Here is a 21,290-nt window from a genome sequence, read left to right as displayed (position 1 = left end):
CCAAGTGCAAAATCTTTTTTCTTCGGGATTCCTTTTTCTATGTGAAGTGTTTTGCATTTGTCTAGGCCAAACTCCATTTGTATGTCCTTGGTGTATGAATGTGTGATTTATAGGAGTTGATGAAGTTGTTTTTGTGTGGATGCATAAAGTATTTTGTCATCTATGTACATGAGATATGACAGTGTAAACTGTGTTGTTTTTTCATGTCTGATATTGTAACCATATTGCGTGTTGTTTAACATGTTGGATAATGGGTTCAGGGCTAAGCAGAACCAGAGAGGACTCAAGGAATCTCCTTGAAAAATTCCTCACCTAATGAATATTTGGTTTGTTTGTATGGAAGTGTTACTAACCATGAGATGTAGTGTTGTTTTTCAGTGCTGCATAGTGAATGTAGGAAGAATGCTTGGAAGAATGCAATGAATGATAGATGTATTTTGTACAAGTGTAGAATATGTAGCAGCCAACTGTGTGGAACACTGTCGAATGCTTTTCTGTAGTCTATATATGCCATGTGTATGTTTGTGTGCTTGCCGTAGAATGACTGAATCTATGAGTAACTGTTCTTTGCATCCCTGTGATTTCTACGACAACCTTTTTTGTTGCTCTGTAAGAATGTTGTGTTCTTCAACATGTTTGCATATTTTGTTTGCAATACAGGATGTTTATTATTATAAAAATATAATAATGTATATATAAAAAATATGTACATATATTAATTTTTTAAATTAAAAGACAGCTAGAACTTAATTTTTACTTTACACTTTCAATTATAAATATATTTACTTATTAATTTAATATTTGTTACCCAGAGATTTGATCAAATTAAGCAAAAACTTGAGAAGCAAAGAGAAATAGATTTTAAATTAGAACAAAGAAGAGAAAAAAGGAAAAATTATAGACTTTTGAAAAAAATTTATCGTGATCCTCACTTAATGAAGGCAATTGATGATGAAATTGGAGAAGATACAAATGAAAAGTATGTAATAAATATTTTTTAGGAAAAAAATATATATATAATTTGTTTCTATTTATTTACATAATTTAAAAGATAATAATAATATTGCTGTGTTTATTTGTTAAGATAAAATAGCTTTATTTAAAATCTTGAAATATTTTATAACTAGAATGAATACATGTAATTTTGAGATGCAGAAGAATGAGTATAAGACTAAATAAGCTTGGAAAACCAATCTGATAGAGCACACTCCACAAAAGTGAATCAAATAATAATTTTGTTTAAAATAAATTTTATAAATTCTTGGAATCAAGAAGTTGTTGCACATGCGTGTGGACATGCACAATAAATGGATTGAACGGAACATAATACTTAGAATAACGAAAGTGAAGTCATTGCTCATGCACGTGGATATCTGACAGACAGACAAAAGTCCTAGCATAAGCACTTCACCACCATTGTGGAGTGTGCTAAAAAAACTGCTTTGCAGAAAAATTGGCATAATCTTAAAGCAGAAATTTACCAAAAGATACAGAAAAATTAAATAAAAACACACAGAATTATTAGAAATAATTGCAAGGGATAAATTTGTGAAAACACAGAAAGCATATGAATATATTACAAGCATTTAGATAATGAGATACTGTATAAGAATGACAGTCCTCTTTCAATACTATTAAAATTGCTTGTCTAAAAATTTTAAATATATTTAAAGACAGCAGGAGTAGGATAGGCATGAAATTGTTTTTAATTAGAAACATACATAAACTTTTAATATCTGTGAAGCCTATATTGATAGTTAATTACTAAGTTAATATCTTGATGAATTTTAATTTTATTTGTAAAATATTGTAGTACAGTGGAACCTCTATATTCATCATTAATCTGTTCCTAAGGATTAATGAATATGGAAAATGACAAATATAGAAACAATTTTTATCATAATAAATAATTGATATTCAATTAATTTGTTCCCATCCTTTAAAAAAAAAATACAAGAATAATGCCAGAAAATGAATCAAATAAACGAATCTAACGATGCACAGAAATATACAGTTATATGTAACATGAATAAAAGCTGAATGAAGGAAGATACTGTGCCACACATAGACATAGCAGACCAAACAAGATGGTGACCTATGACCAAAAAAATGTGAAGCTTGCCAACATAGTGCCGTCTAATACAAAACATGTCTTAGCACACAGGGATTACATTTTTACTTTCTTTCACACTCTCTCTATCGCTGTGTGCTATATACATAACAAATATCAATTCTCTACTTTGGAAGAACACCAGCACAACTCAAAATTACTAGTTTTGAGAAAATCCCATTCAAAGATTTAACCAAAGTTTAATTGATTATCACTTATCTCCATAAAATAACACCAGCAATATCTTTTATGTTGTTTAAAGTGCATTCTTAAAGGTAACTTTTCCATGGTTTTTTTTTCTTTTAATCTAAATATAAGAAGAAAATAAATTAAAATACCCTAATGGTTTCGACTTGTGACACTTTTCTCCAAAAAAGTCTTCAATTTGAACTAAACAGCTTTGACTTGTGACACTTAAAAAAATAAATTTTAGCTTTTATATGTATAAAGGGCAATTAATTGAAACAATAATTAATTACAAGAAAATAATTTTATTTTATAAACACAACATACACAAACAAAATTATTTGAACCAAAACAATCAGTCTTGCAATTCTTTTGAATTTTTTATTCCCTTATATTATTATTACATAAAAAATCAGTACAGAGAACTTACCCTACAAGTTATTATAAAAATCAAAGTAATATTTTGGGACTACATTTTTATCAATTAACCACAACAGTCCGGCCTTTTTAGCCTCTGTTAGCATTCCAGAAGGACTGTGTCAGGACTAAATAAAATGTTTTTGATACTAGATTAACTTCTAGAGTATAAATTGTTTTTGTTTTTATATTTTTCACTATATTTATTTTGTTTGTACAAACGAAAGAAATAATTTTTAACGATTTAACGACGATTACTATTATAAAAATTTTTGTTAGGCTTAACATCGACGAAAATTCAATGTGAAGCAACACTCAATGGATGTATTTACTTACTTTTTTATAGAGAACACTGGCGTAATCCAAAATGTGTCGTTTGTCTTCCAAAACAATTAACAAACAGATGGCACTTCTTGAAATGTGACACTGTCGAAACAAAATCGACAAGTTAACTGTTCAAATTTTGCTGAACTGCGGACAATGTGACACTGTTTCCCCAATGGCTAGAGTAGGTTTTCATAATTCAACACTGACATAACTGCTTCCTAGTGGCCGAATATGCAAGTTACTTTTATGACACTTTTACACATCAAAATTTACTACATTTTCATTTTGATTATGACGTAATCAAAAAATCACACTTTTTTGAGTTGTGCCGGTGTTCTTCCAAAGTAGCAAATTATTTTAATTTTAACGTTTTCACAAATCTATCAAACTTAATTCCCTTTAGCAGTTTTGTTAGGACATCTGCGTTTATTAGGTTCGTCCTGAAATAATAAATCACAATTTCCCTCTTTTTGACTAATTCTTGAGTAGTGATGTGATAGCTTACATCAATATGTTTACTATGCTTGTGAAAAATTGTGTTCTTCGATAACTGTATTGCCCTTTGGTTATTGCTGTAAACACAGGTTGGGTTCTTTACACATCTTTTAAAACCCATATGTACTAACAGTCTTTTTATGTAAGTTATTTCTTGCAAAGCTTCAGCTAGAGCTGAATACTCTGCTTTCATGTGTTGTTCTCATGTAGGCTCTCATATTCCTTTTTCATAGTGGTTAGTCATGCTTCTCTATTGTCTCGATTTAATGCTTCAGATACATTTTGGGGTCTGTAATTTTGCCTTTAACAACTTGATAAACTTTTCTCAGTCTTCTGCGTTCTCCCATTCTTTGAGTTATTGGATGACCTCATTTTCGTTGGTCCATGTGACTCTCCTCTTGAATTTCTCATTGTTGTTCTAGATATTCGTCTACGTTACATTCATTATCAGACTCTTCATCTAGTGTTGTATTGTCTTCACTGTTCATCTCTGTTGTCTGATTTAGCGGCATTATACACACGTCATTTGGTGTTTCAACAAAATCTGCTCAGTGGAGATACTCTTCAGAAAAGCGTTACTTGTGTGGATTGTTTCAACAAATCTCACGTTATGTGCTATGATGACAGTCTTCATGCTTGGTTTCCAGAGTCGATATGCTTTTGACTCATCTGAGAATCCGACTAATACGTACTCATCACCTTTCAGATGAAATTTTCCTCGTTTTCAAGTCTTGTCCAGCACTATAGTTTTACTTCTGATAATTTTAAAGAAACCAACGTAAGGTTTATGCTTAAACCATAGCTCATTCGGTGTTTTTCCATTGAGGGCTTTTGTTGCACTTCTGTTTCGTAGAAATGTGGCTGTATTGATTGCTTCTGCCCATAATGACTGAGATAGACATTATGCACCTTGCCATTTCAACAAGTGTCTGATTTGCATATTCTGCTACACCATTTTGTTGTGAGGTGTATTTGACACTTAGTTGTCGTACGATTCCTTCTTCTTCGAGGAATTTGTTAAATTTGTTCGATAAATATTCTCTACTGTTATCTTTATTTAGCTTTTTGATTCGATGACCTGTTTGTTTTTCAACTCTTTGTTTATAAGCTTTGAATGCTTGGAGAATATCTGAGCAATGTTTTAGCATTATAGTTTCCATATAGCGGATACAGTCATCAATAAATGTTACAAAGTATTTTGCACCTCTTAATGAGGCAGTTTTCATTGGACCACATATATTGGAATGCACTAAACCCAAAATCTCTTTCTCTCAATGATGCATCTTTTTAAATGGTTGAACATGTATTTTGGATCTATGGCATATTTCACAGTTTAATTTTCTTGTGTTTGTTGAAAGGTCATCCATATCTTCAATCAGTTGTTCTATTTTCATTTTTCTTAAATTATTAATGTTTATGTGTCTATATCTTTGGTGCCACTTTAATAGGTTTTCATCAGTAGTTTCTGCTGAAAACATCATTTGGTCTTCCACTTCATTGACAACATATAGATGGTCACATTTCATAGCTGTTAGCATCATAGTACCATCTTTATGTTTGATGATAGCATAATTCTCCTTAAATACAACAATGTATTTTTTGTCGGTGACACTTGTTACCAATAAAAGGTTATGGCGCAATTTCGGTACATATAATACGTTTTGTAGTTTTATGGAACTTATTGCTCATTGATTTACTTTCAAATTGAGATTCACATCACCTATACCAACTGTATATACTTTAGACTGTTCAATTTGATCTAGAGTTAAGAATTTGTTTGTATTTTTTGTTGCACATATGTCTTGTTGCACCACTATCTAAATACCACTTTTTTGATCCATTTGTGAATTCCACGTTGCATGTGATTGTAGTAAGGGCTCTACTAGTAACTTTTATGTCTGTTCACTTTGTTTTTGATTTACAGTTTCTACTGATATGTCCAGTTTCACTGCAGCTGTCACATCTTTCATCAAACCTTTGGCCTCTGAATCTTGTACTTTTTTCCCTCGAGTTTGTTCGTGACTGTTTTACACAGTCGGACTTTCCCCTTGAAAACAATGCGTACCTTCTCTCATTCTAAGTAAGCTTCATAATGCGCTCCCTCTGTCTTGTTTCTTCCTCTTTTAATTTTGCTTTGAGGTTTTTGAGCAATGGTATGTCATTACGTGATTCTATGGCTACACTAAAATTTTCATATTCATCCAGTAGTGATCCGAGGAGCATAATTGATAGTAATTCTTCTGGGATTTCTATTCCTGCTTCCTTCAGTTGATCAGCTTTACTCGTGAACTCATTTACATACTGTATAATCGTTGTATTCTGCTCTTTTTCCATTTGTAGTAACTGTTTGTACAATGTTGCTTTTCTAACAGGGCCTCTTGACTGGAATATTGCTGTCCGTCCCACTCTTCTCTAGATGTTTCGGCGTTTTTCACATGGTTCAACTGCCTAAGACTAAGGCTTAGATTTATTAGTGCCAACACCTTTGTGTTTTGCTTGATCCATTTCTCTGGGCTTCTTTCTGGTTTTATTTCAGTACTGTCAACATATTTCTACAGATACACGAGAACACTTCTCATCTGTATTTTCCAAAGTTTGTCATTGTCTTCGTTCAACTTCTCAGTATTTGAGAATCCACTAGGACTCGCCATACCGTATTAGATAATAAATCCATTTACTTACTTCTTATACTAGATATTCTTTCCTTGTAAGCAATCCTGGGCCCATAACCTGTCAGAAAATGAAGCAAATAAACAAATCTAATGATGCACAGAAATATACAGTTATATAAAAGCTGAATGAGGGGAGACATCGTGCCACATAGAGATGTAACAGACCAAACAAGACAGTGACCTATGACCAAAAAATTGTGAAGCTCACCAACATAGCACTGTCTAATACAAAATATGTCTTAGCACACAGGGAATACATTTTTACTTTCTTTCACAAATAAAAATTTTGTTCTTTGTAAAAGTTTATCTTTGTATACTAAATAAATACAGTATAGTGGTAGAAGAGGGAAAACAGTAAGTTTATTATTGTTTAAAATAGGGCTTCTTAAACTTTTTTTATTCATGACCCCATTTATGATTGTGATTTTTTTTGCAACTCCAAAAAAAAAAAAAATATAAAATAAAGATATATGAACATTTCGCAATATACATATGAAATACAATGAAAATATACATATATATTGAAGATATATACAAATTTGCAAAAACAATAATGGTGTACTACCACAGTTCACTCTTGTGTTACAATGGAACAGAGACAACTGAATACACTGAAAAGCAACAACACTACAGTAGTTCACACTACAATCAGTGTTGCTGAATCGTTGTCTCGCTGCACCAGAAGTGACACAAAGTGCAACTCACGGAACCTACGACACAAAGCATGCCATTTTCAAATTCTCACAAATTATTTTCAATATTTTGCATTAAAATCTCGTGACCCCAAGATTTCGCTAAGCGACCCCAAATGGGGTCGCAAACCATAATTTAAGAAGCCCTGGCTTAGAAGAAGACATACCATCAATTAAAACATCAGGTAATTCCAAGGCATATTAAATTCTTTGGCTAAGCTGGAAACACTAGAGAGGTTACAGTCAAAGTTTACATCTCTAAAATGTGAACGTCGAACGTTGAATGCTGCCATCTTGTAAGCCAAGAAGTTTGATTATGGCATTTGGGACATTGAACTTTATTCCAATGACGCTCTAAATGCCATTGTCAAACTCCTAGGCATACAGGATGGTGGCACTTTGATGTTCACAACGTTTGATGTTCACATTTTAGAGATGAAAACTTTTGCCACAACCTCTCTACTTTGTTCATTTTCAGACTTAGCAATAATTTTTTTAAATCTCTATTGTTGTTCTAACAGCTTTCCTTTTCTGCTGTTTTTCTTCAGTGTGCTTTGTTGGAGCCATTGGAATTTGAGTTTTTGAAAATAATCAACGCAAGAAACCAGTAACACATGACGACTGCACAAATTAAGGACGTCATTGGAATAATGTTCAATGTCCCAAATGCACAGACTGATTAACTACAGCTAGCTGACAAAATTTAAATTTATAGCTAGATGTTTAATAAAAATATTCAAGTCATATTGTTCCATTAAAATTTTTTGATTTTTTTTATAGCTAAGTAGCATTATAAAAATAGCTAGGCCGTTATAATTAGGTAATTTGCATAGCTAGATTGTTCATAAATTTATTAAATCTAGCAAAAAATTTGCTAAATTGGCAATACTAAGTTAACACAGCTAGCTGATTGGCGCAGGTGTGAGATTGTAGTGTCACTACTGGTGTTGGGATTTATGATGAATACAGAAAATACTGATGAATATGGGGAGGAAGTCATCAAAATGTGATGAATATCCAATATTACAAATATAGAGGTTTACTGTATTTTCATTTATTTTTATTTGTTATAACAGCAAATATAATTGTTGTTATAGATAGGGAGAAAAGTCATGGAATATTTAATAATTGTCTTAATATTACATATCTGTACATACACATATATATGCTCTATACACAAAAATATACAATAAATTCTACTAAAGATGTTTTTACTAATCTTATACTACTGTGATCAAAAAGTATTAGGAATGGTTCATTTAAACTGTGTACATTCAAGAAAGTGTGCCGTTGTTGTTGTTATTTTTTTTCCTCATTTGGTACAACTTTCATTGACATATAGCAGCAATCTGTATGTCATTGTCTGTTTTCATTAGCAAATAAATGCTTGTTTTGTATGTAAAGAATTTTTGCACTGGCAATTTTTTTAAATGTCTAGTGTAATTGAGCAAAGATGTGCATTAAATTTTATTTTCACAATGGAATTACTGCTATAAAAGCATCGGAAATGTTGCAAAAAGCCTTTGGTAATGACAGTCTATCAAAAAAAAACAGTTTTTAAGTGGTACAAGATGTTCAAGGAAGGCAGAGAACATGTTGAATATGAAGCATGGTCTAGTAGACTATCTACTTCAACTAATGAACAACACATTGTTCAAGTTAGAGATTTGATGCTCATTGATCATCAGTTAACAATTAGGGACATTATTGAATGTGTTCCAGTATTATTTAGATCTTTTCAAGCAATTTTAAAAAATCATTTGTGCTTGCAATGCATTTCTTCTCGAGTTGTTCTGAAAACATTGAATTTTTTTAAAAATTGCACATTCAAGTGGGTGATGAAATGTTTTCTCAAGACAAATCATTCTTAAAAATGCATTATTACAGGTGATGAAACATAGATCTATACTTTTGACACCAAAACAACTCAACGATTAAGTGAATGGCACTCAAAAACAAAACCAAAAAGTTCATATCAAAGTTAGTCAAAAATTAAGGTCAGGTTGATTGTGTTTTTTCCAATTGTCATAGTGTTGTGCATTAGGAATTTTTTATGATTGGCCAAACTGTCAATAAAGAGTATTATTTGAATGTTTGCTTGAAGCAGTTTGTAGAAAACAACCCTGATTTGTGGCAATAAAATTTATGGATTTTACATTTTATTGAACCACTTCTGATAATTTTTGATTTCAAAGGTATTTATATCTGATTTAATTAATATTATTCATTTTAAATTTTTAATAAGTTCCTCATAAAAAGTTGTATAGAATTATGATAAAAAATTATATGATTAACAGATATAAAGTAAAAATTGAAAAAATAAATTATCAGTATGCTTTTTTCCCATATATAAATTGTTTATATGAAAAATACAAAAGTCAATTTAATGATGTTTTTGTTTATATTACAGCCTATCAAAAAAAATAGGTTATCTAACGTAATGAATTTCATTCTTAATTAATAAAGCACAAAAGGAACAATATTAATGACTAAATATCGCAGGGGTATTATACAAACTGTCATGCACGTGTTCTCAACCTAAATGTTATTTAAGAGAAACCAAGTGTAAACTAGAGAAGAAACTTAAAGGAAATGAAATGGCTATATGTCTAAAATACAGAAAATTTCCCTGGTATCAACATTGTAGTATTTTCAATTGTAAAATTGATAAAAATAATATTAAAATTCTGTATAAAGAAAACAATATTGTTAAATGTTGCATAAAAGAACATTACAGCGTTAAGAAATATGTAAATAACATAAATTTGAATATGGAAATGTCTGTCGATGCAGGTTTGGATAGCTTTGTCAACTATAAAAGCACTGATGTAACCTAGTATCATTATTCACTGATGAGGCCTGATTATACTGGTGAAATGCATTTAGATAAAGGAGAAGAAGTATAATAAACATTTTTTAAATTGCTAACTGTCTATATTGTAAATCCCTCGAAGTCAGTGCTGATAGTGATTTTTGCTTGAAGACTATTTTCCAAGTTTTAATTTTTAGAATTATAGAATTAATTTTCTAAGTAAATAACTGATCCCATTGCTTAATTTAATTTTTATATTATTAAATATGTAGAATAATACATTTAAATTTATTATTTTAGATGATTTCATTAATAATTTGGCAGCAATTTGAAAAAAACTGTAGATCTATAAACTCCCAATTAAAAATATGATTAAAAATTGCAGCCTGGCATTGTGACAATGTTGCAATAATTTTTGCTCGTTCATTAATTAAATTTTTCTTAATATTTTAATTTTTTACAGTGAAACAGATAGTCAAAGTACTTCAGGAGAATCTTGGTCTGATATTAAACCTTATTTAAATGTAAATGGTCATTTAGCAGGACCAGTCTCTCATGGGAAATATGGGCCGAAGGTATTTTTAGATTTATTCTTAAATTTATATTATATGCGGAAAATAGAATTAGTATTTTGGATCTAAATGAATTTAAGTTCAAATTATATTTCCAATTTCTTTAAATTAAAATTTGTATCATATTTTATTTTTATGGTCTACATTGGGAAGAACATAAGAAAAACTTCATTTTATTTCAAATATAACATCAGATAATAAATTATTTTTAAAGCTAGAAAAATATTACCAAAATGAACTCGCATAACTTTCCACGCTTTTCCAGTAGTAAAAAACATTTTAATATCTGAAATGCAAACATTTTAAACTTGTGTTGTAGAGGAGCATGTTTAAAAATGTTCCAAAATTTAAAATTTCAGCTTTTACTCAAATCTTCTGTAGAAGCCTGATGGTGGCCCTTAAACGAGGTCAAGAAAGTTTTCATTTCAGATATTAAAACATTTTTACTGCTGGAAAAGCGTAGAAGGTAATTGTGAGTTCATAGCATCAAATAATCTAGCAAGACTCTCAAGCAGAATACTAACAAATTTTAATGCCTTTTCTTATTTATATAATTAACATTTTAAATACAGTAGGTACATAAAACATTAAAATCATATATATATATATATATGTATGTATGTATATGTGTGTTTAAGTGTATTTGTGTAGATAAAGAAAAAAGTTACATTTACAAAGTTTTTAAAGTTTTTGTGTAAATATTATAAAAACATTTTATTTATTTTAAAAATTGAATTAAGTTTTTAATTTTAGTTTTTTAATTTTTATTTTTCTATAAAAGAAGAATATAATGTCTAAAAATAAGTATTAATGTTTCTTTTACTAAACTACAATAAAAAAAATTTAAATGTATTCAATAAAACTTGCACAGTAATTTTTTTGCAAGCCACATTCAAGGAGAAATTTTCTTTTGTATATTCAATAAAACTACTACATAAGTGTGAGAATTCGGACCCACCGGAAGTTCACCGGTAGTGAGATATCCTTTTTCCGCGCGGTGGAAGGAAAAGGGATGAGTCAAAAGGAAAAGAAATTGCATCAGAAGGAACAACCGACGAAAGATGCGGATTGGTGGGTCCGAACAACGTGACCACCTCTATAAAAGGGCGACGAGGGAGGAAAGGGGGGGCGATTCCGTAGTGTCGATAAGACAAGGTGAGTGCACGCCGAAGTCGAAAGAACCCGACGACTACTTGACCCATCTTCCAACCAACTTTAATTACGAGGTATGACCCCATTTCCTGTGAACTCTCCCTCCGCGAATCCGCGCTCAGGCGACAGACACTCGCCGTTTTCGTAATTGTCATGTTAGCTTTAATAAATCCTTGTTATTGTTTTATCCGTTGTAATGTCCTTTATTCGAATATTATCATCCGCCACTCTACCGTCGAACCCATTCACTTCCTCCACTCGCGTAACGCGTAACGCTTAACTCTTCCGAACCGCCATTTTGACGTGGGCAGGTCTCACGGACCTGTTAGCCGTAAAAAGAAGGAACGAGACACCGTCCACCTCCCGGCGCCCACAAATTGGTTTTTCAGGAGTGGGGTTCGACTCCTTCGAAATATCGATAGAGCGGAAAGGACTATATTCAAATAAAAAGGACCATTCCAGTTGAAGTAGGGACCTAGATCATAGGTAGAAAGACTAGGAATAGTATCGGAGGTAGTTCCAATCTAATCGGACCTATTACGAAAAATGGAGGGCAATCCGCAACCCACGGCGGGACCAGCTCACGCGAATCCGAATCCAAATCCCCTCACCCTAGAAGGGTTGGGCAGAATCATTCCACTACTGCCCGTATTTTCCGGAGAAACGGGAAGCCTCCGAGTTACAGATTTTTTCGACTCTTTAGCGGACGTAACGAAAGTCGCGGCATGGTCAAAGGCCAAAATGCTGGCCGTAGCCAAACTCAAACTCACCGGAATAGCTCGGGAATTCGTACGGAAAGACCGACGAATCAAGAGGTCGACGACTTTGACGAATTCAAGCGCTTAATGATCGCGCGGTTCGAGCGAGAACTTTATTCGTTTAGGCTTAGTAAATTCTATACCTGCGTCCAAAAACGGGACGAAGACGTCCAAACGTATGCCGCCCGGCTTCAAGCGCTTGCGATGGAAATCGAGATGCCGGAGCCCGGAGCTGACGCCGCGGAAGCCGCTATCATTCAGCGCATTCAACGGAAGGAGTTAGACGAATGGCTGAAAGCGCAATTCCTTAACGGGATCGATATAAAGATCCGTAGAAGAGTAATGAGTCGTGAGGCTGAGACCTTCGATGAGGCTCTTAAAGCAGCGATCAGTGAGGAGACGATCGAACAGCTCACCTCCCATCCTCGAGGAATAGTGCGAACAGTCAGAGATAGCGAGCGGGTGACAGACTCCCCCTCACAGGACGAGATAGCTCAATTAACGTCAGCTACGGAACTTACAGCCAGAGTGGAAAGACTAACTCGGACTCAAGCGACGGGAAATGCTAGAACCCCTCCAGGGAGGCAAAATAATCGAGGGAATCATAATAACCCACCTTTCCGGCGAGAAGAATACCGCCCAGTTAATACGAGCCGTAGACCCGACCGACCAAATGATCAAAACTATAGGAACCGGAACCCCCGCGGTCGCAGAGATACTAATAGTAACGCTTCTCCTACGCGTCAACGAAATGAACCTCCAAGGAGACGCGAAAGCGAAAATGATCAAAATAGCTCTCAACCTATGGAAGAAAATCGAAACAGATGGACAGGTATTATTCGGAGCAGCCAAGATCAGCAACCTCAATATAATTACTCTACTAGATCCCCTTATCCTGTATCTAAGCAAAAACGACACTATACCGAATCAAGTAGGAACCTTTCTCCACCCCAACCAGATTCGTCCGATGAAAATGAGACGAGGTGGAAAGACAGGATAGGAATAACTAAAACTATCTCAAGGCACGAACCTATCATATTAGTTTATATTAACAATATTCCAGTAAAAATGCAAGTTAATACCAGTGCAGAACGTACGCTCATATCAAACGATTTAGCAAATAAATTGAAAGGGAAAGCACCCATAAAATTCGGGCGCCGACAGAAGTTAAGAATCGGCTTAGGGGAGCCGATTACCACTATAGGCTCAGCGACACCTACATTTAAATTATGGGGGAAGAAATATGACATGCCATGTGCCGTCGTACAAGCCGAAGTTACAACCCCGTGTGAAGGAATCGTGGGGCGAGACCTCATTGAAACCGCACGATTAATTTTAGATTTTGCTCATGATCAAGTCATCCTACCAAATAGGAACACGATACATTTTTGCACACCTAGACGGCCGCGCAGAGAGAGAAAGCGGCGTAAGACCCGCAATAAAATAGAGGAAATCCTGTCAGACATAGACCGAGAAGAACGAATACCTCCTCCCGAAGGGAAGGAGAGACGTAATGTACAAATCCGGTGTGCGAGAAGGACCGCCGCTCATCGAAAGGCTAAGCGACCCCGAATACAACTGGATAACACAGACCCAAGCAGTCAGCCACTTGTTGCATCACCCAGCGAAGACGTATTAAGGGCCACGCCACCACCAAGCGACCTACCTGACCCTTGGGACGAGGTTATTCTGGCCTCCGTACTCCCTCCACTACCGGACGAACCGACGGAATCAGAAAAGGAACGTGAGGAAGCAGAGTCCGAGCTCGGAAGTGAAGTTGCCAAACCAGAACCGGAAGGAGAAAAGGAGATTACACCTCCAAACGCACTTCGAAGCCTAGACCCAGCAGCAGTAGTAAATCAACCTTGGGTTATGCCGCCGCCCACTAGTAATCGTAGCCAGGTACCTCAGGTTATTTCTCCCACTACTAGTCGGACCTCTTCCTCTTAAGCTCCGGCCGCCAAACAAATGAGGGCACCAACGGGAAGGTACCCCAGTAGGTGGATGAAGATAGCTTATCTAACAAATTTAGCGTTAATCTAAGTAATCACGACACGCTAATACATCTTATCCCCTTCGCCATCTGTTCATTGAATATTCCGCAACGAAGCTGCGAATATGCGTTACTCTGCGGAGAGGAACTACAGGTTAAAGACCTAGGCAATCGGCCGATCATCAGTATCTATATGCCGATCTTTAACAAGTTAGATCAACCAGGAGCAGGGATTTATTCCACTCCCGAGCCTCTCACCTTAGCTATTGAGTGCCCAAATCGGCATCAAAAGGCTCTGTTATATCTACGCCCAACCAAATTAAATAACACCGGGATATTACTACAGTTGGCGCAACAATTGGTCATCCCACAAATCGACTTTATCATCAATCGAACAGAGATTTAACTCCGTCAAACCTGTCTTAAAGAACCGCAAACGCAAGAAATGTTAAAATCATCGACGGACTACGACATCCAGGTAGCAGAATGATCCTTATCCAACGTCAAATATGATCTCAACCACTTGTTGCGAATGACGTCAACACCCGCACCAGCCTCCTACATACATACGGTCACTATACTTGCCAGTTGCCTTGGCGCTGCAATAATTTTTATTGGCCTTCTCTATATTTTCTGATCGGTTACATGCCGCCGATGACAAACTCCGGCAGGCCGACAACAACCGCAAGAAACTCGACCAGAAGAAATCCCTCTCCACGAAAGAGAAGTTAACCCGCTTCCGGGAAGTGACACACCCTTACAGGAAACTCCCCGGAGCGATATAACACAACTAAACTCCACGTGCCGTTGTTCGAACGTATTAACGCTGCCATTTTAAGGCCTTTTTGTTTAACTTTTCTCGTTCGAAGGTTTTGACTATAATATAATCATATAACCACATATATCATATATTATATTAAATATTCCATTTATTGGTATATTTAATATAATATATAACATATGTCGTCCTATTTGGTACTCATAAAAGTTAGTTAATAACTAACTTTTATGAGTACCAAATAGGACGACATCCTCCCCGACAACGGACTAAGACGAGGACAAGCCAGCAACGTTAATCATGCACCGAGTTCAACGCCCGACGACACCGCCACCCTATAACGAACTATACGAAGTCACTACTCATCTGATTACTCCAGCCATCAAGTTCCTGTCCAAGTTCTATCTTCGGCAGACCAGCCAGAAAGGTAGCACGAGTCGACGAACGCACCTCAACAAAAAGGCTTATCCACTACTCCAGACCTTGAACTTTACTCGCAGACCCAGCGACAAAAGGAAACTATGTCTGCACCACATGTCAGCTAAGAAACTCTACTTCCAAGACAGACGTTCATGTTGACCAAACCCACCGTGTGCGGTCTAACCTAACCACTTGTTAGAAAGCACGCCTAATAACCTTTGATTGTCGCGAAAAAATTGATATTGTCAACGCCACCCTGTTTATAGTGTTAACACCGCCCGGTACTTCATGTTGTTAACGTCACCCTGTAAAGCACTCGGGAGGGAGAGACAATGCCCCTTTCATGGACTCCCCCCCGGACAACCGAAAAAAAAAAATCAAACCTGCCCTTCAAGGACAGCTTCGATTTTGGAAAGCCCGAGGTGGTGTGAGAATTCGGACCCACCGGAAGTTCACCGGTAGTGAGATATCCTTTTTCCGCGCGGTGGAAGGAAAAGGGATGTGAGTCAAAAGGAAAAGAAATTGCATCAGAAGGAACAACCGACGAAAGATGCGGATTGGTGGGTCCGAACAACGTGACCACCTCTATAAAAGGGCGACGAGGGAGGAAAGGGGGGGCGATTCTGTAGTGTCGATAAGACAAGGTGAGTGCACGCCAAAGTCGAAAGAACCCGACGACTACTTGACCCGTCTTCCAACCAACTTCAATTACGAGGTATGACCCCATTTCCTGTGAACTCTCCCTCCGCGAATCCGCGCTCAGGCGACAGACACTCGCCGTTTTCGTAATTGTCATGTTAGCTTTAATAAATCCTTGTTATTGTTTTATCCGTTGTAATGTCCTTTATTCGAATATTATCATCCGCCGCTCTACCGTCGAACCCATTCACTTCCTCCACTCGCGTAACGCGTAACGCTTAACTCTTCCGAACCGCCATTTTGACGTGGGCAGGTCTCACGGACCTGTTAGCCGTAAAAAGGAGGAACGAGACACCGTCCGCCTCCCGGCACCCACATAAGAATGAAACTACTACAATGAATATGAAGTGAGGAAAAAAAAGAAAAAATTTAAATATGTTAATTATATTTAAACTTTTGCTTAGTAATAAAAAGAGAAAAATCCATGTGAGATGATTAATATCTCAATTTTTTTTTTAACATTTTTAATTTGCTGTTATAGAGATAACAACTTTTCAATGAGATTATTAAATAATGTGGTTTACCATGTACAAATTCAGTTCAAAAATATTGTCACATAGATGAGAGGTGAACAACAACGATGAGTTGTTTGTGAACATGAAAGGATTTTTTTATTACTCCACAGAACATACTAACTCTGAAGCTTGCAGTACAAAAACTAACTTTTAGTCAGATAGCTTGCATTTTTATCACATGAGGAGAGAATATTCTTGAAATATTCAAATGACGATTAATTAACATACAAGAACTTTCTTGAAGCTTTGAGAAAGTAAACATAAAAGAGCAAAAACCAATTTACCATTAAGCAGGTTTAAACTGTAGACCTTCTGACTTGCAGACTGACAGGATAACCATTGCGCCATGACAGTTGATAGTTGACAGTGCTTGACAGTTGACAAATGAAATGTGACAATATTTATTGACAAGACTATCGTCTTGTCTATAAAATTGTACTGCCCATTGATGTTGCCAGATTATAGGTATGAAGGAGTCATGTCAAGAGTTGATATTTGGCACAGAGTATTAGGTGCCCAAATGATTTGCTAATAAATAAAATCCAGACTTGTAGGTAGTCAGGGGACCGAGAACCGAGTCAAAATAAAATACAAAATGGTGACCCTCTTCTACAAACAGGCAAAATAGGCACCTCACCCCACTGAAGTCAGGTGGGGAGAGTACCACCCACAGTCATTCTAGGAAGTGAACTCTGATCTTAGGACTGAACACGTAGTATTTTCTTTGTTAAATGAAATTTGTAATCTAATTTTGTAATTTTGGAAGTGCTTCAAATATGACGTTAAAACAGGGTTATATGTCATTACAAGTGGGTTTTTTTTTAACATTATCTAGTATAATAAAATTGTGGACCGATAAAAATTTGACTGTAGGGCAGAGGGCACCACCGCGCGACTTTCACCCTCTGATCTCACTTTGCTCCCAAACTCAGTTTCTCAGTTAATTTTTACCAGCAGAACAAAAGATGCAGAACACGTGGTCGAGGTCAACAGACAAGGTAGGACGCAACCCAGTATTGTTTGTGCAAAATAAAAAAAATAACTTCAGACGATACAATAGCCACAATTATTTTTTTTCAAAAATGGGAAATTTTCATTAGGCATCGAGAAAAATTCAACCCAGACCGACACGCAATGGAAAGAAATTTTTACATTGGATAGATTAATTTCACTGAAAATGCATTGTGGACGACCTCATGGTTGTGGCCGGCGAAATTTGAATGATTGCACTCAAAACCAGCGATACCAAAGATTGGAAAATGAGAACGAGATCTGCCTTGAGCATCAAAGTGATTGCACTTGGTAGTGAGTCTCGGAGACATAGTCTTGTCCCAAATACAGATTTGCCATTTTATTTGTTTTACATATAATTGGAATTGTCACAGGACAAAAGATTTCCATCCCTGATTAACATAAACTGAATATATAGAATTGTTAGTAATTTCATATAATAGCTTGAAATAACATCAGAAGTCATATTAAATCTTTTAAGAAAAATAATTTTATTGTGAAAGGATTTATGTAATTTGATAGAAAATAAAAATATTTGGAAATACAGTCAAACCTGTTTTTATGCGGGGGATAGGGACCGCATTAAAAAAGACGCATTAAAAAAAATCGCACGAAACTTCACGAATGGCTGTAAAAAATAGTTTTCGCAACACAATTAAAAAATATTTTTTCTATGCGGTCAACAGGGACCGCATAAAAAAAGTCTCACATAGAAAATAACTCAAAACCGTACGAAATAGAATTTATTGACAACAGATGTCAGCACTTGACTGCATCGTCTGGTCTATCTTCTGTTTTACATATTTTTGTCCAGGTGGTGTTTTGTTGACTTAAAAAGTAAATTATTTCATTTTTCGCATATTCATGCAATAATATTACTATAATAAGTGCATTTATGCTATAATAAGTTTATTTAGCTATAATAAGTCAACGTGAGACATGACGAATCGCACGAGACTAGTCGCCAACTATATCGCACAAATTAAAAATTAGCATTAAAAAAATCGCACAAATAAAAATCGCACATAAAAAGAGCGCATAAAAACAGGTTTGACTGTATATAATTACAAAATTTTTAAAATCTGAATTAAAACAATTGTTAATATCATTATTTCCAGACTGAATTAGAATCAATGATAGATAAAGCAATTGATGAAGGAGATTTTGAAAAAGCAGAACAGCTTAGCGATCATCTTTCCAATAGAGAGGTAAATACATATTTTCATTTTATAATTAAGATTATAAAAATATTAAATTGTTAATTAGTTTAATTTTTCACTATAGAAGTGTGACACATGCTCTTATACATTTAATAATAAAAGGTATATTTAAATGCAATAAAAAATATTAGATTGATATAATTAGTGCTTATATGAATTATTTTCAATGTAAGGTTATATTAATTGAATTATTTGACTCTACATTAATTTATATTGAACTATTTGAGATTTAGTTTCATAAAATGAAATTTTGTTATCATTAATATACCTGATCATCTAGAAAAAATCTAGTAAATTGCTTAGATTATCTATACTAAAATTTTCTTTCAGAAAATCAATTAGCCTGCATTCATATGTACAGTACTAACAGAAATGCTTTAATAAACAAACATTTTCAACTGTCTTAATTGGTCATCATTAGGTTCTAATCTACAATATTTTTTAAAATAAATATATTTAGTTCATATTATGCATTAATTTATTTTTCTGTAGCTATTTAAAACTACATATAAATTAGAAGAAATAAATAATTTTGTTTTTATCTGATCATTAATTATAATTATTAAATACATATAAGAATAATAAGTAAGGACTGCATACAAATGCAGTCCTTACTTATTATTTAAAGAAAAAACTATGCATTTGAATTTGTATTCACATGCATAGGTTTTCTTTAAATGCTACGATATTGAACCTTGTTATAAACATGATTTGGTCCAAGTGGATCGAATTGAGGTTGTCAAAAACTGTTATGCAGTAAAAATCATAAATGCGTATTTTATATTTTAGATTTGACCATTTTCAGCACAAAATAAGGGCTTTATAAACTTTATAGCTTGTTTGCATAATTGCAAGTGCTATTATTTCAAATGATCTATAATCTATTTCTGCTGTCTGTGCAGTGAATCTTTTTTTGCGAATGTACACATATAGTACAGTTTATGTGAGAAATATCACTCTGCCATTCAATTACAGATGAGATCACAAAAACACAAATGTTTTATATATACAGTCCATCCAACAATAATAGAACATACAGTGATTGTCTAGAAATTCTTTATTATTTTCTTGTAACTTTAATGAAATTTTATAGTAAGATATCAACAATTATTGCAATAATAAACAGAAGAGCCAGATACTATTAGTAAAAATAGAATGTCCAACATTAATAGAACATTTTGACTTATGATATCTTTAATTTAAAATTAGTAGCTGATTTTGCTACCATTTTTGGAAACAAGTTGAAAAATATGATTAGACATTGAATTAATCAAAGATTGAAGTTGTTCTTGTGGAATATTTTCCCATACCTCAATGAAAGCAGCTTTTAGTTCAGTGACAGACTTGTATTGCTTTCCACTGCTATACATTTGGAAAACCAAGTCACCCCAAAGGTTACCAGCGCCTATTTCGTTGTAGATAAAAGCCGAAACAACCCCAAGAAGGTATGATGGAGAATAGAAGATGTCCGTACATCACCAGTAACTGTTTTTTTAAAATGTTTATATTTTTAATTAGTTATATGTTTGTGTTTTTAAAGGAATGCTTGGCGGCTAGTAGCCTAAAAGGAAAGGTCAATCGCCAAAAATGTAATGTCCGGAACACAATAAATGGTGATCCCTTAATTTGGGAAGGACTTTGTCTTCAAGAATTAATTAATTATAATTATCGCCATCGGACGAAGATTTACAGTTTTCAATTGGGCTTAAATCTGCACTGAGGGGTGGCCAGTCCAAAAGTCAAACGTTCTTGCTCTGAAAAAAAGATAATGTTGATAACTATCCAGCAATTTTCTGTCCATAAGTCTGGAGCTGTCTCCAGACAAGCTCCTGATAAATTTCAGAGTTGTTTTGCCCTTCAATAAATACTACATTTTCTTTCCATTTCATCCCATCTTTGCGCAGGTCATGAGTATACCACCACCAACTACTCTGAGTACTGCTTTTGATCTAATCTTTTGTCTCCCCAATAATACTTAAAACCATCAGATCCATCGAGATTCCAATTTTTCTCATCTGAGAAAATTAGTTTTTGCCATCCTTGTCTTCTTTCAAAGTTGTTTCTGCAAACTGTAATCAAAAGTCGTTTGTGTCTCCTTGGGCTGGTTGTCTGTCTTCATTTTGATGAAAGAAACATTGTCTGTTGATCTCAAAACATTGTATATTGTTGATTTACTGCAGCTCAGCTTCAATTCACTTTTTATTTTTTGAATGGATATGTTTCCTTGCAATGCACGTCATTCTCTAGATGTTATTGAACTCTTGTGCCCACTGTTTCATCTTTCTGTTTATTGCTCTTTATTATTGAAATACTTTGAGATTGTTGAGTGAGGTCTTCTAAATTTTTAGCAATTCAACTTACTTTTCTCCCTTCCTGATGAAATACATCAATTTTGATTTTCTCCTCTACAGTTAGGCCCTTACTTTGTCCTATTTTTAATAACAAGGTACTATGCAATTAC

General features: G+C 34.5%; 1 protein-coding gene across 1 annotated transcript in view; it reads left to right on the top strand.

Annotated features, from left to right (window-relative positions):
- LOC136976680 (protein FAM204A-like) overlaps positions 1-21,290 on the top strand; it is a 30,312-nt gene that overhangs the window by 4,412 nt on the left and 4,610 nt on the right. Inside the window, exons 3-5 of the mRNA XM_067272043.1 lie at positions 813-979; positions 10,175-10,286; positions 18,728-18,817. Coding sequence (XP_067128144.1) covers positions 813-979; positions 10,175-10,286; positions 18,728-18,817 — 369 coding nt within the window. The remainder of the gene's footprint in view (positions 1-812; positions 980-10,174; positions 10,287-18,727; positions 18,818-21,290) is intronic.

The sequence above is a fragment of the Centruroides vittatus genome, unplaced genomic scaffold (assembly GCF_030686945.1).
Source record: "Centruroides vittatus isolate TY-2023 unplaced genomic scaffold, ASM3068694v2 contig_417, whole genome shotgun sequence".
Classification (NCBI taxonomy): domain Eukaryota; kingdom Metazoa; phylum Arthropoda; class Arachnida; order Scorpiones; family Buthidae; genus Centruroides; species Centruroides vittatus.
The sequence above is the reverse complement of the archived record's forward strand: the minus strand, read 5'-3'. Positions and strand labels throughout refer to the sequence as shown.